Raw genomic sequence first — 27,991 nt, 5'->3', positions numbered from 1 at the left:
TAAATTTTCATAAATTATCAGCAATGGTTTTAATGGCTTCCCAGGTTTCTTTTGCCGTCGGTGTTATTTGAGAACCCGGAAGTAAGAATCCATAAGGGCCATACGAATCTCTCATTTTGATGGCGTACGAATATTTAATGCCGGCACGTCCTTTCGCCCAATCGTGCGCTGCCCCGCTGACCGGGTGAAGGAGTTCGTCGAGTGAGCCGATTTGGTATTTTGTTCCGTAGACGTCGGATAGAGCGTTGAGCGCCAGTTTCCCCATCTCCATTAAATCGGCATTGTCAGGGAACGGTGTTAGCGAATGAGTCGTTGGCATCACCCACATTTGGTCATATGAATGAAGACTTAGATAAACCTACGAAAAATGCCATGAAAACTATTATTACTGCGGACTGAATAATATGGAGCACATTCTGTGACAATAGGAATATTATTAGGTACGCAGTATTGCTAATTTTTGAGGATAGCATTTCAAAAGTAACCTTTTTCACTATCTCTAAATTCCACTATCATATCTAACAAAGTTTTATAGGCAATTTAATTGTCTTGACAATTTTAATAAACAATTATTTAAAATGAACTGAAGAAACAATGAAAGAATTAATACATGAAGAAACATTAATTTTAATGCAGATCAAAACTAACAGACAAATGTCCACTTATGATAATAATATCGTCTCTGTTCTGGCAGAACACACTAACTGGAGAATACTAGTTTTGAGTAATTTGACTTTGAAGTTGTTAAAATGTTTGAAATGGTCTATCATGTGAGTTTATTAAGTAATCGTAAAAAGGATGACTTTAAAATAAAGACTGTTTATTTATTAAGAAGATTTCCAGACGGTAAAGTTTGAAATAAGGAACATTTTGGTATAACTAACTCAAAATGTCATTTTTTCGAATTAGTGTCTTCTGCCAGAACAGTGACGATATTATATTGATCTGTATGGAAATGATTTTATTATAGAAATCTTCAATTTGAGATGGGATCTTTCTGCACAGCGTTGAGACTATAAATGTACTGCATGACCAGTGATATTCGATAATTCGACCAGAAATTAAGAGAGCGGTTTCACTATAAATCAATCGAAGTTTCCTCATACTACCCATTTTTGGTTAATATTGAATTCAGGCTAGTAGTGAATTATCAAAAGATTAGCTATGACTCCTACTAATCTTTAAAACAATAAAAGTTGAAATAATGAAGTGAATGATAAGGATAACAACTTTTACTTGTCATCTTTGAAGATAATGTCAATAATCTTTTATGACATAACGAAACCGAATACTCACTTTCATTTGTTCTTTATTTTCCATCAAGAAGCTCGATATTGCAACAGTTTCTGGTTCAGAAAACGCATGCGGACCAGCGTAATAATCACTGCAGGGATCTTTTGACGAATCTTTCTCTCCCCAATGGTAATCCCAATTTCTGTTCAGATCAGTACCATAACACTCTTTAACCTCTGGCTTCGCCCAATTCCATGGAAACCTAAAAGAACAATGCAGTATTTATTACAAAGTACACAATGACAAAGTAGATTAATGTTTGTTTTAAACAGACCTATTTTATGTTTCCATATAATTGAATGCATTTCGGAAGCCTTTGTAGTCCAATGCATAAGGCACTGATTACTAATTTAGGGGCTCCAATAAAATATACTATAGACATACTATATTAGTGTGGGGTTTGATAGTTTTGTCAGGAAACAAGACATAGTTGGAGCGCAACGAGCAAGAGAAAGTGATGCATTATGTTTGATGTAAGTACAGTTGAGAATTGTAACCATAACAATAATCACATTCGCCCAGCCTAAATTATTACACTATACACTACTAGATAAAATTTGACAAAATGTAACGTAAAAAAGAGAAAATATGTATTTACCAGCTATTGTAATAATCTTTGTCATCTTTCTTGGAGTGAATTGAGCGTGTTTTCTTCCATAATCGGTCTGATGTATGGGTATGTTCATAACCATCAGGATTAGCTACAGGTAAAATATACCAGTCTGCTATTTTTAGCATCTCCATTTCAGCTCCTGAAAAATTTTGCCCATTTCATGTAATAGTTAATTTCACACATTCGGCGTAACATATACAACATTACACAAAGCATAACAAAATCCTGGCAAGTAACATCAAAGAGAGCTATAACATAACCACTCAAACAGATACCGATTATGTGCCACAACTGTCACCTTTAATAATCATCTTCAGTTATAGTTTGTGATTCTAGGAACGAGGTAGGTACATTGTTTTTTTTACTAGGTAAGTTAGTAATTGGAATTTATGGTTTTTATTTTTTAATATGGAGGGTTCAAAATCAGTCAGTGCCTCAGGCCTCCACATCCATAAACGCGTCACTGATAAGGATGCAGAGTAAATTAAGTACCTACATAACTGAGTATTGAGTTGTACCTAATAGTTCTAGTGCAATAAATTAGTGGTTTTACCATTCCCATGTTCTCCTTCCACGAGGGTATGCAGTAACCATGTAGCTACAGCTGGTGATATCCATTCCCTGGCGTGCATGCCTCCATCAATCCAAATTGCCGGTTTCATTTTTGATTTCAATTTCCACTTTTTCTTATAAATGGTTGGGGTGCTCGTCGCATTTGATGGGTATGTAAGCTAGAATGAAAATTAATTATCTACTAAATTCATGATTTCTTAAAAGTCATATAATATTATGCCTGACTATTGGTTAGAGCACCTGTCTATAAAGCTGAGGGTGTCGGATCGATTCCCTCATCTGGCATTGTTTCAATATCTGTTTGTGATTTGGAGTACAGACTCAGTGAGTTGTGCAAATGGCAGAGAACCATCCCTAGTAAAAAATCTATTCTATGGCAGTTCATATTATACATTGTTTAATAATGACTATGGTAATTTACCATTTACTTCGGTTTTACAATAAATATTTGCAAGTTTACTGTTATATTCTCCCAATACTTCTCTATGACGTGGAGGTATGGTACTCCACAGTGCAACAGTGATAATAACACCTTTATCATTGGCGGCGATGCTTTTGAAACTTTGGATTAATTTGTTTATCTAGGATTCCTTGTGACAAACACTAATAACACGAACGACAAAATAAAACGTCTTTGCCAACAGGTGCTGTTTTGGTGCTTCTAAAGAGCAAAGCACTTTCAAGGAAAACCAACACAACCTATATATAAATATACCTATATGAAACTCCCTTGCGCCCGGTATTAACATATGGATCAGAATGCTGGGCACTCAGCAAACAGGATGAGAGAAATATGGATATCTTTGAGAGGAGAGTTTTGAAAAGAATCTTTGGGACTATTCAAGAAAGTGGCATTTAGAGGTCAAGGTATAATGAGGAGCTGTACACACTTTATGGAGGCGAAAAGATCACGTGAAAATGCAGAGACTGCGCTGGATCGGCTGCGTGCATAGAATACTGGAAGATATACCGGTGAGATAGACGCATCCTCAAAATTCTTTGGACTAACAGGGTGATAAATGTTGTCATCCTCAAACGAATAGGAAATGACCGAGAAGTTATACATAATAAAAAACCAGAAAACTGCAGTACCTCGGCCAGTGGCGCACCCAGGATTTAATATTGGGGGGGGCCCAAGGAGGAGAATGTAAATTAGTCTCATAGGCTCTTTTTCTTCTTCAGAGCCTAATTTCTTGTTTATCGGTCTTTTGTCTACCACTCCACTCGGTGTACCTATACCATGGTCCCCACATCCTGAAACGGGCCCTCAGGCTAGGATATTTGGCGGGCCCCCTACCTACCGCTAAAATTAAAGGCAGTGTGAAACACTACATCAACGTTTTTCAAATTGTGTTTTAGTTCAAATTAAGGGTACTTATACAGTGAATTATTGGCGATGTTTAATACATCTACTTTAATAATGGAGCTGTTGAGTATCGACACGTAATAATCAAAAAAATATTGCACAATTATATAAGTAATTGAAAATCTTCATGACTATGCAGTATAATAGCGCCGCAGGCGACTTTTTTTTTACTATTAAAGCTAATTTATGATGTGTGTTTATCTCACTTATCTGCTCAACCCGACACGCCGGGCCCCCCACAGCCCGGGCCCCCAGGCTAGAGCCCTATCAGCCATCCCCAGCCATGACCTACACCAGTCCGGAATTCGGGTGGACACCGAGAATTTTTTGACAGTTCCATTAAGGATTGGGTTTCTAAAAAACCTGGCATTTGTGTTGTGTTAGAATTTAAAATCTATGAAATTTTTCTAAAAGGGGTGCTAGAGAATTACAAATCATTTTTTTGCCGTGTTTTTATTTGTCTAAACCCAAAGGTATAGTTTATTGGCTTTCAATTTCAATGTTTAAAATCATTGAGATAATTTTCATGTTTGGGGGGTGCCAGGGCCCCTTGGCCCACCCCCTGGGTGCGCCACTGACCTCGGCCATATTATGAGAGGACAAAAGTACACCATTCCACAACTTGTTTTCCAATGAAAAATCATTGGTAAACATAGGAGAGAATGATGCCTCGTTTCATGGCATAAGAACCTCAGTGTGAGTAAGAGTGCAGCTCCACCGAAATGTTCCAGGTAGCAGATGATAGAGCAAAGATCACCTTGATAGTGGTTGACCTCCGTGCGGGGATGGCATGATGAGAAGAATATCAGTATAATAAAATTTTTGATGTAGGTATCACTTCTACGAATATTGTTGTTTATTATATTACATTACGTAATTTAATTTGTAAGAGAATTGTCTCAATGTTCAAAAACAAAATTCAATGTTATTTTTTTTTTTATTTTGGACCTTAAGTCTAGTAAATTTGCAGGGCCGGTTCCAGATCACCAAACTTGTGTCCAACTATATTATTCATAGATTACCTTTGCTGCTACAATTGGTAATCCTTCTGAGGATCTTCCAAGTGGAATGAGGTTAACCATATCAGGATATTTCAAAGAAAGATATTCCATGTATCTGAGGATATCAGCATATCTGTGGTATCTCCGCCATGTCAATGGATGTCCTCGGCTTTTTTCCAGCTCTAAACGCTGTTTCTTGGAGAGTTTAGGATTTTCATATGTTATGGCTTTCTGAAAAAAATATACATTCGAAATTAATAGATCCAAGAATGTAATATTCTACATATATTGAAAATACATACCTACCTAACTCTCAAAAATCACAGAAAAAAATCTTGAACTGAGTGGGATTTTAACACAATGTCTCATGCCTGCCATACAAGCACTTTATCAATTTTATGTAGCCATGACAATTACATGTAAATTCAAAATTGTATGTAAAAAATTTCACTGTGGCACAGTTCGCCGTGAGCTTTCTTATCGGAAAAAGATGACCGTATATACCATACGGTCTCCAATTTTATTAGATTCAATATGAACATTAATTCAATTTTCATAGCTGATTTTGGCAAAATTCATGAATTCAAGAATGAAAACCTAACCTAACAAATAATCAAATTTAATATCCGACTATTTTCAAAAATTGTTTGCTGCTGGATTCTGTGAAGTGTAAACCGACAAGAACCGTGTTTTATTTAGAGATGAATTTTATATCAGTACTATACTACCCAAAGAGGTTGGACAGTCATTAATATACGGCCATATATTTCTGATACAACATTTCACGGTGAAGTGTGATACGGCGAACTGTATACGTACAAGTTTCCGGACACGGGCCATGACATGGAAATGTGATAGTTTATGTTAGTTATTTTCGACTTGGTATTTTTATACAGTATTTTTACAGGTTATTTTTTATAATGTGGTCATCTGTAAATGAGTCGCTTAGAATCATAAGTCACATTTTGCATTATTGTCGTTTTTGAGTTAAATATGCCAAGTGATTCTAAATGCAATAATCTATATACAGAAAATAGTTGGGTATCAAAAATCACTTTAAACTATGTGAAAATCGTTGACAAAGTTCACTGTTGGAGTCAAAACTCACATAATTCAAAGAATAATGTGAGTTTTGACTCCAAGGCCTTTCTAACCAATCAGAGAGCTCTATTCCTCAAAGTGTCATGGCGGATTTCGCATCTCAAAAAGAAGTTGCTGTTCACTTGTGTAGTCATTGTGTTTGATAATTTCGGCATTATTTGTTAAAAGTTGACTAAAAACAATATAGAATTATTCGATATGGATATAAGTGTATCCCCAGTAATAGGTGGAGTCGTAAGGAAGAGAGGAACGTATCCTGAAACTGGAAGAAAAATAATGCCAAGATTGACAGGTCAGTACCAAAATGTAATATTGAATTTCCATTGATAAATTACTTGTGTTTTGTCATCATCATCACTTATACCTTCTGTATAAAGTTTAATAATTATTCTTAGCAGTCTCAGTAACTTAATTAAGCCTTTTAAAGAATTTGTCATTGGCTGTTGTCAGCCAATTTGCTCTGGATCTATAGGCTCTCTTGTTTGACATGACAAGAATCACATGAGTTTGTAAAAATTGTTTTCAACTAGTACCTATACACATTTGAACGATGTTATAATATTATGTTAAAATAAGTTGCTATGTATTTTATTAGTTATTTTATTACTTTGCACAATGACACTGTCAAATAAATTCAGCTCAATGCTTTAATGATATATTAATATTATAACCATGAATACCATACTTATAAAAGATTCCATTGAGTTATCAAAATAAACTTTACAATGAGTGAGACTTATTTTTTCCAAGAGCTTATTATATATTAGTAGGTATCTACGTATTCCTTTTGTTCCACAATAAAGGGCAAATACTTCCAAGAGTTTATTAAGTTGGTTTGTTTTATTTTGGTTTCAGATACAAGGCAAGTGGAATCCCTATAATATCCCTTATGTACACATCAGAAAGGAGCTAATCTTTGCAAATCGTTGTCAATCAGAAGAATGCAAGAATTTGATCATAAAAAATGTGATATCAATAAAATTCAGTGTTTGGAGTCACATTAGGATGAAGATATAATATTATTTAGAATAAAATTTATTATTACTGCTAATAATTATGTAAGAACAAAATAAAATATGACAGAATGTCCTACAATAATTAGTTTTATTCAAAAATCCAATCATTCCTACCAAATTTGTATAAAAAGTATGATGCATCTACAATCTACATGTATTAATATTTATGTAGCTTGGAATCAAAACTCACATTATTCCTACACCTTGGGGTCATAACTCACATATTCAAAAAGTTGGTGTCAAAACTCACATTATAAAAATTTTAAATGCTTCCCGTAACCTTATGAGTATTATATATATACAAAAAATAATGTCAACCGACTCACTCACTCATTATTATTCAAGTGTGTTCAATACTTTTCTTCTAATTACTAAAAATAGTGCTCTGGTGGTTTTTTGCGATTATCTCAAAACTCGATTTTTGGAATATGTGAGTTATGATTCTAGGCGACTCAAATGATGTCACGGTTTTCGGTAGTTTTTGACTCAAACCCACTGTCACAAATTTTTCCCTCTGTCTAAATTATATTATGTATATATTATGTAATGATTGATTTTTTGTAATGTTTCCATGGGATATTTTATTCGCAGAAAAAAGTGAGTTTGAATTTATATTTTTTTAGCTTTGCCACGCGGCTTAAGCGTGGCCTATAACGCCGTGAGTCCCAGGTTCGAATCCTAGATCTGGCAAGTACACATATTGTTTATCAATTTGTGTATGAGTCAGAGAATGGACCTAATAGGTTGAGCAAGTGGCTAACATCAATTTCTTTTAAAAACAAAATCTATTAATACAAAACCTCCACTCTATGGAGGCCCATAATTTATGATCTTATGACATGCTAAAAAAACATTTTGTGAAAACATATTTTCTTCATCCTTCCCCATAGGGCGTATTGTCATATACGGACAATTCCATGATCGCCATTATGGATCTCTTTATTGTTCACAAATAGTAAATAAACAATATTATAAGTTAACTGAGTAAGCTAGAAAACTAGATACGGCTACTACCACTAAATTGTATCTGGAATTAACCAGGTAGCGTCTCTTGTGATAGTCTTTCATGCAGTTTCAGTTTAGAACATTTAGTGGCTCCATTCGCACATTGATTTTAATGCCATATAATAAAATGGTTAAGAAAGAGACAGTAGTTACAGTAAGTACTTTCTCTCACATTTACTTGGGATCCGTAGTCTGAAGAAACGCAGAAAATCTATCTAGTCCCGATGGAGGTCTATCAAATTTGTCTAAACAGACGCCTCCTGTGCTTATGGTATAAACTGCTACTGTTTTTAACCTTTTCTATATATCAGAATATTACTATGGCAGTATCAGACAGCCCGTGATTTTTAACGACACACGTTGAATGTAAAGCGAAGCTCTTACTAAAATCGTTGTAATACCGATAATTTCATAATCATTCAAACAGATGTCACTGTGTGTTTAATTTTTTAGATTATGCAAATCAATCGACAGTGGCTAGTATCTTGAGTTTAAAGTCGTACGAGATAACTCGCGAAATTTGTATGTGCGGCCTGTTGATCAGGCCTCATAGAGCGAGAAAAATCGCTGAAGGCACAGAGCCGGTTAATCCTTTCAACACGGATGGCACACCTGTTGTCTCTTCATTAGGGGGCCGTTAGATATAATTAGCATGTTATTTAAATGTAGTAATTAAATAGTAATTAAATACTCTGCGGTGAAGAAGTTAAAGAATTAAATATGTGAATAATTAGAAAAAAGAGTGTAATGTTACCTGAAGATCCCAAATTAAAACGTCGTACGTTGTTCCAATAGTATTTAAGTGTGCCTTAATTTCAGGCAACATGTCAGCAGGAATCAGTATGTCAGCAGATTTGTTGATGGCTGGAATGGACCACCACATCACTTCCGTGTCCTTGGTATCATCTTGCAGGTCTTTAAGGTCTTCCACTCTCCAGTTGACATCGGGGTGGAGGCGAAGCAACTGGAAACCTTTGTAGTTTCTACGCCGCGTTCTCTTGACCGGTTGAACTGAAGATGTATTAAAATTTAAATTAGCTCTACTTTGCGGTATTTCTGTATAAAACTGTTATGCATCAGTCAGATTTTAATTTTGGTATTTTAAAATATATTTTGCGTTCATTATTCAATTTGCTGCTCTTTGGCAGCAAGCAACATATTATTATGCATGTACTTCAAATAAATAAGTATATGATTTTGTTTACTATGTAATTGGACTTAATATTATAGGCAAGCTTATGTTCAATAATGTTATTTAAAAAAAGGGTAATTTTACTGCCCTATGAATCCTGCCGCATCTGGGTGCTGCACACCTCAATAGCCTCGCTTGATGCGGATATGTTACTAGACACCGCAATAAGTTGCCGTAGTCGACACTGGTGGAATGACCATTAAAATACTACATATTATGGCGGTTACGATCATCACAATAATAAACACATAGTAAAGTTATTAGATAAGTTGATAGGTTGATTTAAATAGGAGCTTGTCAAGCGGGGGTGATGGGGGTGGGTGTGCAGCAGTCTAATTGTATTGTAGCTGTCAGTATATTATTGATCATTAGGTATATCTATTTTTAATGTATCAAATTATTCGACCGCAATAATAAATTCCCAGGGACTCATATACCGGTAGACAACTGTTTACCTGTGTCAACAAATTGATTGGTGATATTAAATACGTTATCGCAATGGAAAATTAGTCTAATATCCATTCCCATAGTATCATATTATATTATGACTGTAATCTATATATATAAAAGAAAGTCGGGTTAGTTACACCATTTATAACTCGAGAACGGCTGGACCGATTTTTACGATCTTTAATTTGTTGGATTTGTCTCAGCTCCGAATAGCAGAATAACTATTAAAACATCGGATAAATCACGGAAAAAATAAATTATGAAGAAATTCATTTTCTCATACATTTTGTATCGAACGGCTTTTGACTTATATCGATGAATTTAAACGATGGAGCTCGCGCATACGAAAACAAAAGAAAATCACAAAAAAATTAAAGCCTTATACAACGCCATCTCTGATACATGACAGAAACAATAAACAGGAAAGTATGAACATGGCGTTTTTGACAGTTGATTCAGTTCAGCCTCAGATAATACCGAAAGACTTTGTTGTAGACAAATAGCGATTTTGATTGTGATTTTCAAACGATAAGTTGCCTTCAAAAATGTTCGCTTTGTGAGGTTATCAAATTTGTGAATGTGCGCGTATCGATAATTGCTTCATTATGTAATTTTGAATTGTGTGAATAATTTTCCAGTGTTATTTACAATGCCGCGAGCCAGAAGATCTAATCTATATAAATCAAAGTCAGGTTAATTACACCATTTATTTTATAACTCAAAAACGGCTAGACCGATTTTTATGATCTTTAATTTGTTGGATTTATCTCTGTCCTGAATAGCAGAACAATTATTAAAACATCGGAAAATTTCACGGAAAAAGAAATTATGAAGAACATTCATTTTCTTATACATTTCGTATGGAACGGCTTTTTTGATTATGTCTATTGGTGATATAGAACTGATTGACTGATTTCGATGATTTTTTTTTGTTCGTCTCGGCCTCGAGAAGCTTCCTCGCGGATTGGAAAAGTAATAAAATCACAAAAAAAAATCCATATATACCGCCATCTCTGATACATGAGTATTGCAATTCAGTAAAGTACATCAAATACATCTGAAAATATGTCACCAAAGGCAGCGATATTGTGGTTTTTGGCGTTCAAATTCCCAATAGGTACCAACGATGAAATCACGCACTATCAAGTTTGTCGTTATGTGAGCTGCAATGAAACAATTTAGCGTATTTTCTCATTCCCCATTCATGAACGTCATCCCACTGCTGTACATTTGGCGGTGCATCTTGAGAATGGTCAACGAGTTTATTTTAATGCATCGAATGTTGCTCAACGTGCTGTAACACCTCCAGCGACAATATTGACCAGTTTCTTTTCAATTTGTCAAAGCGATCCGTTTGCACGAACGTTGCTCTACTCTGAGATGCCACGTTATTACACTTGGAACGCTTCATCGAAGAAATTTCAACGTCGGAAGCAAGGCGATGCAGTTCGTGGTCATCCGGATGTGCATTCTAATGATGCTCTTGGTCGCATTTACACAGTTCATCCGAAGAATGAAGAATGCTTCTACTTGCGGTTGTTGATGGTAAATGTTCGTGGGCCGACATAATTTGAATCACTTCGAACTGTCAATGGTGTAGTGTGTCCAACATTTCGTGCTGCATGTCAACAGCTCAATTTGCTTGAAAATGATATTCATTGGGACATGAAAATCGCTGTAGCAATTGTTTTTGCATTTCCAAGGCAGATACGCACATTATTTGCTATCATTATTTCGACATGCTTCCCATCAAATCCACCTGAACTGTGGAACAAGTACAAGGGTGACATGTCAGAAGACATTTTACATCGAATTCGTGTCAGTTCAGAGAATCCCGATCTCGAAGTGAATGAGGAGATACATAACCAGGCTTTGCTTTTGATCGAAGACATGTGTTATCTCATGTGCGGCAGTTTGTTAGTCAAGTTAGGAATGCCAACGCCACATCGTGGAATGAATGACGCTTTTAATCGAGAATTGGAACGTGAACGTGAATATGATCGAGATGCATTGAACCGATCGGTTCGAACGAATGTACCAATGTTGAACCCCCAACAAAAGGAAGTGTACGATACGTTAATGCAGGCAATTGATGATGGAAATGGTGGTTTATTTATCCTCGATGCGCCTGGTGGAACTGGGAAGACATTTTTCATGTCATTGATTTTGGCCACTGTTCGTGCGAGATCCGAAATTTCTGTAGCAGTTGCTTCTTCTGGGATAGCGGCCACGTTGTTAGAAGGACGCCGAACAGCTCATTCAGAGTTGCAATTGCCGTTAAACCTTCAAACGACTGAAACACCGACAATCAGTATTGCGAAACACAAAGTTTTGGTAGCAAGTAAAATCATCACCTGGGATGAATGCACAATGGCGCACAAATACGCATTGGCAGCACTCAATCGAACTATGAAAAATCTGCGCAATTACTCAATGTGTTTTTGTGGCGCAATGATTCTACTATCTGGCAATTTCCGCCAAACACTACCAGTCATTCCAAGATCAACCGCTGCCGATAAAATGAACGCTTGCCTCAAATCATAAACTCTGTGGCGCTATGTGAAGAAACTTCAGCTGACGACAAACATGCGAGTTGCATTGCTAAACGATCCATCTGCCGAAGATTTCTCTAAGCAATTGCTGACTATCGGTAACTGCCTAAAATGGATTGATTTCGTTTCCGCTGAATTTTTGAAATTTCGTCTCAGCGAAGGACGACCTCATCAACAAAGTGTTCCCGAACGTCATTGCTAACCACGAAAATCACAATTGGTTGAGTGAACGAGCAATTTTTGCGGCAAAGAACAAAGATGTGGATCACTTAAACTTCACAATTCAAAATCAAATCGTTGGTCCAATGCATTCCTTCAAATCTATCGACTGTGTAATAAACGAAGACGAAGCAACCAACTATCCAACTGAATTTTTAAACTTATTTCTGCCTGGCTTGCCGCCGCACAATTTACAACTGAAGATTGACTTGGTAGTTATCATGCTTCGAAATCTGAACCAACCAAAACTATGTAATCTATTTCATTTTGATTTGATTTTTGCACATTTATTGAACTTAATTCATTTTGAGTATTTTAATTCAGCTAATAAGTTAACACAAGATTATTGATTCTGAGGCGGTAAGAAGTTCGCCGGGTCAGCTAGTAATAAATAAAATTCACAACTACTCGTATTTAAACCGCTGACTCGTTCAATATAATTATGTACTGGAATATAATGTTTAGGTATTACTTTTGACTGTATAAATTACGAATACTGATTTATCAAAATGTCACTCGAATCTAAGTACCTGGCTCGTAACTATCTCAGTACGTAATATGTACTGTCATTGTATTTATACTATCGTACCAACCGTTACGCTGCAAATAAAACTCGCTCCTGCATACATCTTCGATTTCCTCATAATCATCATCAACACCATAACCCACACATCGAACACTACGGTATTAAAAAATATTTTTACACAAATTGAGCCTTTTCTTAAAATATATGAAGTACATACGATCAATGTGTACTGCTAGGGTAGCATTTACACAAGGGCAACAAATCAAAGAAGCATATAACATACTTTCAATGCAATTAAAATCGAATAGTGTTACACTTATATACTACAAAAATATATAAGTAGGTATGTACATAAAAAAATATTGACATGCAGTCTCTCAAAGTCTCAATAGAATGAATAGTTCATTATCGCATGTCAACGAATAAAATAATTCAGAAAAAAAATAGAATCTTTGTTTTACAAAGGGCATCAAGAAATGGACTGATTCACTTGACTACAAAATTGTAATAGAAACAATCTTTCTCAAGACTGTTTCATGGGAGTATGTCGCTAATAGTTCAAAAATTAACATGCCTCACATCTAGCCAATTTAAAATTGATTCACACTACAATTTGCATACAACTTTGTAATATAGAACATTAAAAATTAAAATATTTATTACATTTCAGTTGTAATATAATATATACCTAAGTAATAACATTATTATTTCAAGTTATTTTCATGTCTTCAATTTATATTATAAATATATTCGAGAAAGTGGCAATTTTGGGTTGTCATCATCTGGGCGACAACCATCCTTGAAGTAAGTAACCTTGCTCTGGGTTTAAACACATTATTTTGCACGAACGAACAGAAATCATTCTCAAATCTGATAATCTTGATCACAATAGACTATAAACATTATTTTAATGCAAAAAATTATAATTAGGAAGTCTGATTTTAGAAAAATCTGTATCATGAGAATTTTGTAGCTCACCAAGAATATTAAATAACAATATCCATTGCATGGGTAAGTAGCAACACTGCCTCGGTAAAAATTAATTACCATTTGTTATTTTCAGTCATGTTTATTTGTGTTTTTTTTAAATGTAGGTAGGTACCTAATTTCTTAAGTAAGTACCCATTTACAAATGTACCTACACAAATCAAAAAGAGAAATTTCATGTGACGAAAAAAAAACTATGTTGTTTTTTGTTCAGCGATAGAACTTGCTGAACAAGATAAAGGCCCGGAAGTCGATCGCGTATTTATCTGCCGCGTACAAACGCCGTATATAGACCCGAGCTTTTTTAGGACTTTCATTGCCCTTCAATTTTTAGGCATGTCTAAATCACTATGAGCGTAGAAGAAGGAGAAAGATCATTTAGTGTAGTCACTAAAACGGATTAAAAAAGAATACGATCAACAATGAGTCAAGAGTCTTGATATATTCGAGAGGAAGGTGCTGCGTGGGATATATGGATCTATACTAGAAGGAGAAGAATGGCGTATTCGTCATACCCTGAAGCTCTAGAAACTCTTCCAAGAAGAATGTATCTCCCCATTCATCAAACTTGGTAGACTCTGATGGGCAGACCACGTAGCTAGAATGGACAGTGCTCAACCGCCAAGTGGAATCCCAGATACAAGACCGCCAGAGGTCGATTGGCAGGCCCAGACACCTGGAGGATACTGGCGCAGGTAGGGGGAGATGTAGGAAGTTATTGGAGGAGGCTAGGACCCGCCATGGGTTGTTGGGCCACTTATGATTATAAAATGAGCAGCCAAAGACTGGCGAGATTACACGTATTGATTTTACTAATTTTTGCATCTAAACAAATAATATTAAATGTCATAGCTATAATTTAAAATTTCGCTCTGGGCATTTCCTGTGCATATTTATGACCACAGGACAGATTTTTTCAACGGATATTTGGCATACTACGTTCAATCTGGATCACGATTTAGTCACTTCAATCCATGGTCGTGATCCAAATTGAACGTGGAATGAGCAGATTGATGAATTGAATCGATTTGATTTTCGCAAGCCACTATCCAGATTGCCTGCTTTTCATCAATCACCCAAACTTAAAATCAGGCGTAAGCGTACTTAGTTACGACAAATTATAATAGTATCAAAATTGTTTTACAGCCTGATCCTGATGTACCTATAGTTTTTGTATAATTAGTATTTTATTTTTGCTGTACTCGTTTGTTTAAAAGTTTAAATGGCTTATTATTTGAATATCATACCTGTGACATTATTAGTATAGGCTCCATCATCTTCTTCTGTGTCGAGGAAGTTATCAAACCAGCTGGTTTCCGGAGGTGGTGCTATCGTAGGGAGTGTTGGCACGAGTGTCACTGGATTGGCAATAACTGCAGCTGGGGCCTTCGTGCTGGTTTCTTCGGTGAAGAAACTTCCGAACCAGCTAACTGCTGAGGACGGAGACACTGTTACGTCATCTGGATCGTCAGCGTAATCACTAGAGAAATAACTTAGCCACCCTGAAATATTAATAATAAACTGTGTTATAATTTCTCAAATTATTTATTTTACACGTCATATAGATGAGGTTACCTAACATATAAATTAGATAAGTACATACTTTATACATAATATCTGTGGCTATCAATGGTCATCAGTAGAAACCATGACATATGAATCGCTTTCAAATGAATGTTAATTAATTAATTAGTTAAAATAATTATTGTCTAGTATGTGTAATTTCTTTAACATTTATTATATTTTCTCACCAAATGGCTGAGATACTGAGGTAAGCATTTTTCATCGTGACAGGCTCAAAAAAGGCTGTCGGGAGGAAACAAGTCAGTCTCTCCGTAATATTCACTTGATAAACTTGTATCTTGATCTTGCAATGTATAGGCTATGTATGCAATGTATGTTGTTGTATGTTGTATGTTGCAATGTAGCCAATGTATGTAACCATAAATAAACTTTCACTTCTCCATCATCAGGAATAACCACGATCGTCTTTCATCTACCACACCATCGACCACACCTACATATCATATCATTATTGAACCAAGAATAATAGTGCGACCTTGTGCTTACTTATGCTCCGAAGCTGGAGTATGATAAGATGATTGATTGGCAAAATGAGAGTTTCTAAAATATGGGAAAATTAAATGTAATAGGTTTACAATATTATCGAAATTTTCACATAGGTAATAAATACTTAAGGTACATACCCAATATTTTTATCGGAAGTAGGTACCGAAGTATTATTTTATTAATATAATAGGTATGTAGGTATATGATAATTAAAATATGTATAATATTTAAAAAAAAAAAAATAGAGTGGATAAAACGTCTGCTTCTAAATCAGTGGGTCGTTGGTTGGATTCATTTATATATTATTATTTTCATCAATGGTTGGATTCCTTAATTTCTTGATCCTGAAATTCTGGGATTGACAATATATAAATCACGGGATTACTTGAATAATATTTTCAATGTATTTTAGTCAAACATTTTATGGTATGTTTGCGAAATAAAGAGATATAGATAATCTAAAACAAAGAAAGGGACAGAAGTTTATAAACTAAATAAGAAAATATATTAAAATTTGTGTAAATTTAATCGAGAATTAAGTCGTTATAATATAATTAATTAATATGTATGGAAAAAGAATGTCAACTCTATCGGATTTTAAAATTTTGGAAGACGGTTGGTCTAAAAAAAAGTAGGCATGGCATAATGCGCCTGTGTGCCGTTATAATAATTAATGTTTAGATAAAAATAGTTCTGATAAATTCTACCTTTCATAGATTAAAATTTTCCAAAGAAAATCAAGTATGGTATAAATTTATTTATTTTCTCGTGATTGGGAATTTATTTATATACATATATTCAATGAAATGTATTCTCTATTCGATCGTAATAAAAAAGTGTGAATACCTAAATACTGAAACGTGAATTATTCTAAAATCGGAAACAAGAAAACTCTTAGATAAAAATTCTGATGGAATGGCGGAGGATTGATTCTTGCTGATGAATCAATTGTGTTTTTAAACGCTATTTTTTGATCAAACCATGTACATAATGACTTGAGTGAATACCTATCAATAATGGCCTCTTACTACACTGTCACCTTTTATGCTCCGCGAAGAGCGTACAAATTAAAAACGTTTTTTTTTATTCATTCATTTTTTTTAATAATCTATGTAACGAGTTTCAAAGTAGGTTTGATGTTACATTAAATTTTACCCACGGTAGCCAAGTTGGTAGAGCTGCCATCTATGAAACCGTGGAACGAGAGCGGCTAGACAAAAATGTATGATGTTTTTTCAATGTATGTTTGACCAAATGCAAGGACCTAACAGTTTGAACAAATGGTTAACAATATTTTCTCGTATAACCTCTACTCCGTGGAGGCCAACATACTCCGCTTTGGAGAGAAATGAGTAATTTAGTTTACTTTTTAGGTTTAAAGTTAATGCTTCCAAAATAAAGATTATGATGTTTTGTGGACTTAAAATCAATATCTGCAAATGAAATCAGCTCAAACAAGTAGGAAATCCGTAATCTTGAAATACAGAACAGATGGATAGGACATAAATACGATAGCCAGTCGCTATAGACTAAAATTTTTAATGCAGTTTTGGTTTACGACTTACAAGTTTTAATGATAATACAGACGTAATTATTGAAAATGGTGTGTTTAAGTTTTGTAACCCGAGAATTGTACGTTTTACATGCCCACCCAGAAGGTAACCCTCTTTTTGTGTTCTCTGGTGCCGAAGATATACCTATGAAAAGACCTAAAGGGCTTGTATCGGTAAGATAATCAAGCTTGACAGAAGTACGTAGCAACGAAAAAGCCTTCAACCAGCAGTAGATCGAGTTTGGCCTTTCAATTTTAAGTTTTTAGATATCTTATCAAAAATTTGAGGTGCAATGTTTCTTTCTTGCGAATGGTACTCTAAATAACAAGTCGATAAGTGAAATTGCATCATTATTTATCAAGAACATGCGCTTACTTAGTCTTATGTATTTAATGAGCCTAGAGATGAGAAGCAAACCCTCTAAATAGTGATGTTCCTAACGATCGAATCGATTTAAGATAATTATTATGTTGAAGAAAAATCTCCCTTTAAGTTCAAATATATTATATAGAATACTCTGCTATACTAAGTAATTGCTGCTCGGGTGCCAGACTAAAATTACCGCCTTTCCAAATTTAAAAATATTTAAAAAAAAATAATGGAAATATTTATATAAGAAACGAACATACTCGTCATATTCTCAACAAAACATTTAAAAAAATATATCTTGTCGTTTTTCGTAATTTAACAAAATTTAACAAAATTAACAGCACCGCAAGCGTTTTTTTTACTATCCATCAAATTAAACCAATTCATTATTATAATGGCCCTTCAAATACTATGGGCTATTTACATGGTTAATTTCATCGCTATAAACAATCACATTTTTGCAGAAACATCTAATATACATATGAACGATGAACCCACTATTGAGACTTCGAGAGAATTCTTCTTAGTATAGTTGTAAACTCTTAAATAGGAATAATTCTCCTATTTGTAAGTATCACCCTTCGGTAGGAAACACACAACGTCTTTTCTGTGTATTTTGCCGCCCCTAAAATCCTACCGCTCGAGTGCTGCGTACCACCATCACTCCAATGACATTATTAATGGACAACGCACTCAATACAGTAGCTAGCAAGTAAATTCGCGCATAGCGACATTCGAACATGCATAGGTAGACGTCACGCAATTTCCATTATGCGATATCACGCATCGGGAATTTATATAAATATCACCTTTATTGTAATGGCGTTAGAACAGATTATGCAATTCGGCAGACCCGACAAAAATTTGAGTGAACGAGTGTCATTTTTTTTCCAGATGCTTCGTCCATATATCAATGTCATTGCATCACCCCCACATGAAGCGTTCCTGGCTGGCTATAGCATTATTAAGAAACGTTAACGTATGGATGAACTGACGCATGTAGTTATATCAGACTGTGTAATAACTAGTTGTAAGTTTCCCCTCGTTTATATCTTTCTGTTAATTAACCAGACATTTATAGCGAGCGTCCGAGACTCACATACGTATGGAGGCCATTTGCGAAAATTTTGTCTATGCAATAAGCCGCCATTGAATATTAAAAAACGTATTCGGAAATTGTTAACGTTTTGTTTGATTTTGAAAAAAAGGGAATTGGATTTACCCTCTAGGTGTGACTGTAAGAAGGTGGAGAAATATGGAATAAACTTAAACACGTGTTAAAGAATATTGTTTTCAATTGTTACTTCTGTACGCGCATTCAGTATTGGTAATATTTGAGAATAGTATACACCCAGGCGTGATTTGTATTTCAAATGTTTAACTACATTACTACAACTAGGTATATCGTAAACAAATAGTGGCACTGGCTTTCGTATTTCTACTTAATTGGTTCTGTGTTCTTAGATTTTGGTACATTATATTGTAGATAATGCCAAATCTGCTTCATGAAAAACCGTCACTGGTATAATATAATATAATATTATTGTAGTTCTTAACCGGTGCACCGCGAAAAAAATGATAAAAACAGAAAAATCTTCACTTAACGAAAACATTGCCGAGGGAATTATTTCCACTATAACAGAACATTTAACTGTATTGGAAGAAAATATTGCATATTAATTTCCTTCCTTAGATATAGAAAATTATAACTGGATACGAAATCCATTTGCTACGATTGATACATCGAGTTGTGAATTTTCGTACCAAGAAGACGAAGAATTGGTCACCTTGTCAACGGAAAATTAAATTTTATGAAATAACTATGGAGGAATTTTGGATTTCCGTCCAAGACGAATAACCACCTCTCTACACTAGGGCACTGAAAATGTACAGTTTTCAACATCATATTTGTGTGAGCTCGGTTTCTCAACAATAATTAATATAAAAACTAAAAAACGACAAAAACTTACGAATTTAGACGAAGAATTATTGAGGGTAGCTATATTAAATATTCGACCTCATGTTTCTGAAATCTGCAAAATCCGACAAGCTCAAATCAAATAAATTATGTATTATTATATTAAATTAAATAATTATACATTTTGTTATGGGTAATTTTAGAGTTTTTCCATGTACCTATGTATATATCTTTTCTTTAATATTTTTTTCTTAGTCTATTTTGTAATCTGTTAATTTTGTAATAACAGTTATCTTCGCTTATTTCCTTTGTTTTATGACCGTTTGATTTTGGTGCACTGCATTTTTTTCTTATAGTGCACCGTAACTTCGAAAAGGTTAAGAGCCACTGCTCTAGTACTAGAGCGATGTGAGATTTCATCAATTGGTTCCCGCGAACCGTTGGTTAAGTAAGTTTGCGGACAGCACTGTCGTCGCATTTTTACACCTGAATAGAGAGGTGCACTATTTTCTATTGGTGCGCTCCACTTGTATGAATGAATATACGTTGCAATAATTTTACCGCACTTTTTACGCAACAACGTGCGTATTTCGATAAATAATGTCAGTGGTACGAGAATAACTCACGACAGACAATTACTTACTTACACCGTTTTGTAAAGAGTAAAATAACAAATGGTTTCTAAGATTAACTAACTACGTGTGTAATATTTAAAATGATTTTCCAACATAACATACCTACCGTTGAGGTAAATTGTAGTGAAATAGTACATCAATGGTACATATTGTGCGCATACATTATTGAACATTTCACTACCACTACCAAGTCGAGTATAGGCGAAATAAATGACTTTTTAGTTTCGATCGCATAAACAATACTTGAAGAGCGGTCATTTATTTTGTTTTTGATATTCAATATAACTAAATGGTTGGACGACAGTGGCGAAGGGTTGTGGTAGGTTGTTAAGATCCGGCATAAATAGTGCACACTAAACTTTGTCAGTCAAACATATTTGTTTTCATTGAACCAAGACTACCACGTGTAAGTAGATAGTATTTGTTAATTTTTAAAATACAATTACACCTTGCCTAATCCAAGCCATAGTAAAAATAATAATCAAAAAATATTCTTGTATCTATAAAATATCTAACATTAAACCATACATCATTTTATATATTTTATAGATACAAGAATATTTTTTACCAATTATAGTTTAGTATAGGCAGGGCTTAGCGAATTTAAAAAACTATCACCATAATATGTAATATGTATTCTTAATTCAACGAAAGAAAATAAGTATGACTGAAAATGTGTGCACTATTTTTATCGGATCGTCCATAGCATACATAAACTATTATGGTTTGGTTTATGCAGGGTTTAATTCAATTTTAAAAAGTAACCAGGACCATCTGCAAATTGAATTATTAGTTCAATGGAAACAGATAAGTATGACTGACAAAGTTTATTTTGCATTATTTACGTCGAATCTTAACAGCCTACCTCCACCCCTCGCCACTGATGGTCGATGTTTTCGGTATATTATTATGCAATCAAATTTGGTTGCTTAAAAATATGAAACCATATTTTTTTGGAAAATCAATACTTAACCTGTTTATTGTCGCTTGTCGCTGAGTATTATTTTCTCTCGATCCATTATTGATGACGAAGTAATTATATATTTTGGGTAGGTATATAATGTATCAATTATTCATTATCACGGCAACATGCCGTGAGGTCCAATGACCGTAGTATGGTGAAACGGTAGTGTTGAAGTAGAAGTGGAACAATCAGATAATCCAGGTTTTGAGAAAATCACATAAATATATTGTGACCACATCGGGAATCGTACCCGGTGCCCCCGGATGAAAGGCCAATACCTTAAGTAGGAATCATTTTATTGACGTATACGTATTCTTAAGTACTAAGTTGCATGATAAATATTATGCAGTTACTAAGACTTGCAATCCCGGTATTTCGGGATTACTATTCTCATTTTTTCACCCGCTTCCGATGCCCCGAGATTGTCTTCAATATGTTAGATACTACTCTATATTATTATACCAAAAAATATATAATATCTAGATGGAAAGCACACCCAAAGATGTAGGTACGAAAAATATCTAAATTCTTGTTAACTATTGAGAAGTTTATGCTGGCATCTATAATATTTTAGAAACGCAGTGACGTCCCGTGGGGGTAGGCAGATTGAGCGTCGCTTGGGGGCGGCAGTTACTCGAAGGGCGGCAAATCGAGGAGAATCATTTGGAATATATAGAAATAGCTACCTAAACTTAGTAATAATGAAAATATCTTTCCATTAAAAAATCAGCTCACTGGTTTTATCGGGTTCGCGATATCTAGTTTACTTCCGTTGCCGTTGACGTCCTTGGTGACCAGAAATGACACGTGCAGATTTGCGAATAATTAGTCTGATATTTTGTCAGTAATGTATCCATACAACACATTTCTTAGATATTGGACTCTAATGGATACTTGGATGATAAAAATATTATATAAAAAAATGAGGCGGCTTATTGGCGCTGCCTAGGGGCGGCATTTTATCACTCTCACTGTAGAAACGTGTATAAAGTCTCCTTATAAAGTTGGTACCTACCTAAACCCATAGTTTTTGAATATTCTCACCATGTCCGATCCTAATGAGATCATTATGCAGAGTGAAGGTTCAGTTTTTTTTTGTTTTTACGAGAAATGGGTGTCAATCATTTGCTCACCTCTCCATACTCTGACTCCAAACACAAATTGAAAAAGTGTATTTGCCAGATCCAGTATTCGAACCTGAAACCTGCGATATTATAAGCCGATGCGTAAACCGCTCGGCCATCGTGGGTGTTTTTTTTTAACACAGCCAATGAAAATATCTTGCGTATGTAAATATTTTATTTCCACAGTCAATAATGGATGAAGTGATGGTCAGAATGTCTTCTAAAACCTTCCTAAATGTTCTCCATTATTTTAAGGAACCACCAGAGTACATGTAATATGCACATGTGATTTAATCAATAGCTTTTTTCAGTCGATGGTAACGCTTCATCGACTTCGAATATTGTTAAAATTAGAACTGCGCAGATGACCCTGCGTATTTCTGGCACTTTAAAAAAAATAAAAATATATATTATAATATAGTTGAATAAATTAATTTTATTAGAGACTTTTTATGATTGAGTAATATAGAGTTTTTATGGGTATGCAAAGAAAGTTGTCTGTAATTTCGATAAAAATAATACTGGAAAGTCTTAAAACAATCGTCAATATTATGTTAAATTTAAAACAAATAGAAAAAAACAATATGTACCTAAGTATTAGAAAAACTGTCTCATAAATTTTCACTAAATGATGCGGTTGACATTATTTTGCCATAAGTAAATTTTTAAATTTAGAGACTATCACTCTCATTGAGGTTTTTTTCACAAATAACCATTTCACAATTATTAATTGAGTTAGCATTTACTTGGTAGAATTCTTAGACTATAGGTAGAATTCCATTTTACAAGAAATGAAAATATAAATAATATTACCTGATATATAATTTACTTGATGATTAATAAAACCTGTAGAATGTAATATTATTTATATTTTCGTTTCTCACAATTATTCATTAGAACGGTATGTACTTAAACCATAATATCATTAAAAATCCACAAATAGGTAAAACTTCATAATACTTATATATTTTTTTTAATAAGCATTAGAGCTAAATATATTATTGTATTTTAATAATCTGTCATACCTGTCGGTTTACCAGCAGGAACTGGGGGCTCTTCAACGGCTACATAATTGTTAGTTCCAAAAAGCTGAGGAAACCATGTGATGGTTGGTCTCCTTTTCTTGATACAGTCCTCCTTGACAACAGTATCCTTTGGAACTGTTACAGGAACCTTATTATATGCAAGAGGCCGCATTGAAGAAGTTCCCAACACATTGTTTATGGAGTATGGTTTATTACTAACGACACGTTTCGGAGGTTTAACTGTCGTAGGTTTAGATGTCGGTTGTTTGTAAGGAAGTTTAGTAGTTATCCGTCTAATAATAAGGGTAGTCGGTTTTCTTGCAATTGTCGTCGTCGGCTGTGTAATCAGAGTTTCATATGCTGTAGTATTGTATTCGTAATTGTGTTCTACTGGAAGATTTTCTACAGGAGCAGTAGTTTCGTAATCCGCAAACAGCGTAGTGCTGAGGTCTTCGTTCGGTTCATAATTTTCGTCATTGACCGTGCTGTATTGGACCGCGTCTTCGTAATAATCTGTCGTAGGCGATGGTGTGGAGTAAACATATTGCGATGTCACTTTCAGGTCTAATTTTTCAGGAGTATTTTCGTCATCTTCTTCTTCTTCATATTCGTCATCAGATAACCAATCGAACAATCCCAGACTCTCAGTTGATTCTTCACTACTTTGTGATGAAGAACTCGGTGTAATTTTATTTGATTCGTCGCTTGATGAATCTTGCGGCTTTTTTTTAGAACCTCCCGAAAACATATCATCGAGTCCGTCAAGGAAGTTGTCCAAAGGATCATCGTCAGATTCTTCTTCAGATTTTGAGTCATCCTTCAAAGGAATAGGTGGCCTTTTATTTGTACTTTTATGCGGCGGTTTTCTTCCTTCATCGTCGGAAAATCCATCCATAAAGCCACCGCGCATAAAATCATAAACATTGTCCCAGAAATATCCTGTTTTTCTATTTGTAATTTTTCTTCCTGTTCTATGTCGTTTTACATTTACACTGACTTTAGATGTTTCAGCAATAAAAAACTTTCTTGTATTGGGATCGTAACTAATTTTAGGAGTTAATGATTTGTAAGTATTTTTTTCTGGTGTCTTACCAAAATTTTTGTACACTGTGTTATAAACATTGCTAAATGCCCTACCAACTAATCCACTGTCACCCGAACGTCCTTTGTTATCCTGATTAACAAATTCGCGAGTTGCAGGATTCGAGTAAATACTTTTGGTGTAAATTGTTATGAAGATAACTAACACAAGAAATTTATTTTGAATCATTTTTGTTATTCACTACGACATGTAGATATAATTCGTAAATTGCGCGCGTTTTTGATCCGCATCTTCCGGACGGACTCTACCGACAGCTGATCGAGGCGTCTATCTCGTGAAGGAGTCGTGCCGTACTGTGCGCTGGGCCGGTAAGTGTTTCCGCAGGTCGGGTTCGGCGACATCAACAACACAGGTGATTCTTCTCCCCTCCTTGAGCATTAGGAAGACCAAAGTAGTAATATCCTTAGAAGGTCACGACGAGAGGGCGACTATAACCGGAAATAAATAAGTCATCGATTTGATTCGGATTGGTACCTACGAATTAATGTTGGGACATATTTTACCGCGCTCATTTTTATATTAAAGATTTTTACACAGTTACTAGGTCACTTAAATAAAATTAACAATCTAGAAGTGCTTCTACTCTAATTTATTTCTCATTCAAAATAAACAGTTTTCAATGGTAAGTATAGACAATTGTATGCCAATCATAAATAAATAAAAATGTCAAGAAATCATATGTGTGTAAAATGAATGATTATAAACATATTTTTAAACTATTTTTTTACTCAATGAATAATACACAAGATTTTTTTAAATTTAACATTCGTTTTTGAACATAAGTACATAATTTGGAACACGTCAGAAATATACTTATATACTTATTAGAAAAACTATTTTTTTAAATACCGTTAGGTACCGAATGGGATTACTGGATTCATATTTTGATTCCGGTAAATGTTGAGATAATACCTCGGATGCATCGTTGTTAGTAAATTTCGGCGTGATTACTTTATGTTTGGAGTTCCGTAAGGCACTAATCATATTTTTTTTTTTTTAAAAACATGTAGATATGTTTCTGATGTGTTTCAATATATCTATGTTAAATGAATTCCCGCCAACATGTTGAGAAAAGTCATCAATTTCATTGTGTTTTACGGATTTTCAAGGAATTTGGGAATCTAAGATAGGACACGACTAGGAAATCCAATCCCGAGCCAAAATTCTGATCCCGGGATTTCGGGATTACAATTTGACAATCCCGGGATTGGCATTTTTTCCATTGTTAATATAAAATTTTTATATTTACAAATAACATTGATAAAATCGATCAAAAATAAATCTAGTATAATTTATACTATTTAAGACATTTATTGTTAATATTGTATACGTTCAATCTTGGAAAGTTAATGGAATACATAATATTGTTATATAATTAATAATGTGAATTTAATATGAGATTGCTGTTTCTGATAGTAAAGACTTATTGAATGGGTTAGCGAGATTTAAAATAGTAAAGTAAATCATAATGTACGTATGGCATTTCCGCTTCATAAATCTAATTAGTCAGCCAAATATGAAACTGCCGTAAAACGTATGAGATCATGGTAGAATTACTTTGTTAATAGTGCGAAGCATTGTTTTTTTCCAATCTTTCTCATTTTTATTAATTTATGTGAAAAAATAAAATGAATCGGCAACTTACACATGGGTATAAATCAAACTTCATTCAAACTCAGTTTATTTCTAATGTAGTTATTTGTTATTTTTCTGTTATATTTTCGTTTTTATTTTATTTTCCATAAAAATTGATAAAAAAATCTATCGTTTCGGGATTATGTTTATCACCCCGGGATTTATTGGTATCGAAAATAGCTCGGGATCCCGGGATTCCGGGATTGGAATCCCTAGACATGACACCAATCATCTGAATTTATGAAATAATCATGCATGACAAAAATAGTAGGTAGGTATGTGTCAAAACATCAATTTTCGCTAATGCATTCAACGCATAATATTATGATCTACGCATGCATAAAATGCAGCCGTAAATGCGTATCCTGTAGTAGGTAGCAGTTAGTCGATTTCGCTTATATTCACGATAGAATTAATTATTTAATATAACTTACCATACATGATAATAATATGGATGCGTTTACTTGTGCGTAGATCACATGCGTTGAACGCGAAAATGAAATTGGGACAAATAAGCGCATATGATTGAGAAGATTGCTCAAAACTTACTGGATAGAAGACGAGTGTTATGACAATAACCATATATTTTTTTGGCATTTTACGACTGTTTGTACATATTATGTAGTTAGGTCAATAACGATACGCTTCATGATTTCATTAGTCGTCATTTCCATAGTCGAACAATCCATGTATGCAGCGCTCGGAATGGACAGGAACGCACCGGAGCGCCGTTGTGGTTCGTGGAATTCCAAAATATACCGTTCCGGCTCGTGGATTCATTTAAAATTGCGTTGCGGTTCGTTAGATTGAGATAATTATATATGAATGTATCTTTTAAAGTTTTTCTCAAAATTAAAAATTAACGAAGTTATGTTATGCCGGGCGTGCAAGGGTTAAAAATAAAAATTATGACATCCCTAAATTTCTTTCAACCTTCTTATTTTGTGTCGATATGTCCATGCCTAAATGCATTGTCTAAATAACAAGAAACAACCAGCTGCAAGCGTAAATTACTTTATTACCCAAAAAAATGTGCCTTGCTGACACTATTTGAAAACTCTTAAAAAATAAAGTATACATTGTTTAATAATTTCTAAAGGATGAAACATTTCAAATCTCAATACAATCTTGCCTTTGACTTACGCATTGTTAATTTACTTACCTACTAATTTATTATATTATTTTATTCGGAGTGACAAAAATTATTACTTCGCCATTTATTTTCGGGTGAATGAATTGTGTTTTCGATGGTTAAATTAGTACAAAAAAGTTTGATAATTTGACTCGTGCAATCCGCTATAATATTCCTATTAGTTGCCTTTTAAAATATTTTGTATTATTTAAGATATAAATACGTTTCTAAACAAAATTGTTTATATTATTAGTTTGGTGTTTTTTTGCTACATTCTAGTAAGTTTTGTGTTTTAATTTTAACTGTGTGTTTAACTTGATTTTTTAATAAAATAAAAGTTGGTCAAAAATGTCATCAGGCGAAACGTGTTAACCGAAACTATTGAAAAATATTTTGTCGCAGGTAACGTAACGCTGGCCACATACCTACACAATTTGATCATTTAAAAAATGATATTGAGTGGTTATTTATAAAAATAATGAAGGTATAATAAAGTAGTAGGTAATTCGTGTAAATCTGCTAAAACCACATTACATTACATTAGGAATTCACTCCAATAACCATTGAAGT

At 34.3% G+C, this 27,991-nt stretch overlaps 1 protein-coding gene across 1 annotated transcript; it reads right to left on the bottom strand.

Moving 5' to 3' along the window:
- Positions 1-7: 7 nt before the first annotated feature.
- LOC147064609 (uncharacterized) lies at positions 8-24,951 on the bottom strand. The gene is made up of 8 exons (XM_085957458.1): positions 23,553-24,951; positions 15,142-15,396; positions 8,723-8,979; positions 4,868-5,077; positions 2,460-2,637; positions 1,892-2,045; positions 1,297-1,495; positions 8-358 (listed from the first exon to the last, which is right to left on the bottom strand). The coding sequence occupies exons 1-8, from the start codon at positions 24,820-24,822 to the stop codon at positions 8-10; spliced, it is 2,874 nt and encodes a 957-aa protein (XP_085813584.1). The 5' UTR covers positions 24,823-24,951.
- Between the last annotated feature and the right edge of the window lie 3,040 nt (positions 24,952-27,991).

This window comes from Rhyacophila brunnea, unplaced genomic scaffold (assembly GCF_057557595.1).
Source record: "Rhyacophila brunnea isolate RB1 unplaced genomic scaffold, BYU_Rbru_1.0 scaffold_7, whole genome shotgun sequence".
In the NCBI taxonomy this organism is placed as follows: Eukaryota; Metazoa; Arthropoda; class Insecta; order Trichoptera; family Rhyacophilidae; genus Rhyacophila; species Rhyacophila brunnea.
Note: the sequence above shows the minus strand (reverse complement) of the source record. Positions and strands in the feature narration are given on the sequence as shown.

Bases quoted from the DNA above. Each gene is read 5' to 3' on its own strand.
- LOC147064609 (XM_085957458.1), bottom strand. From the start codon at position 24,822: ATGATTCAAAATAAATTTCTTGTGTTAGTTATCTTCATAACAATTTAC. The intron at 15,397-23,552 runs GTATGACAGATT...TTAATATTTCAG, and splicing joins TCCTGCTGGTAAACCGACAG to GGTGGCTAAGTTATTTCTCT. The intron at 8,980-15,141 runs GTATGATATTCA...ATACATCTTCAG, and splicing joins CTATACTAATAATGTCACAG to TTCAACCGGTCAAGAGAACG.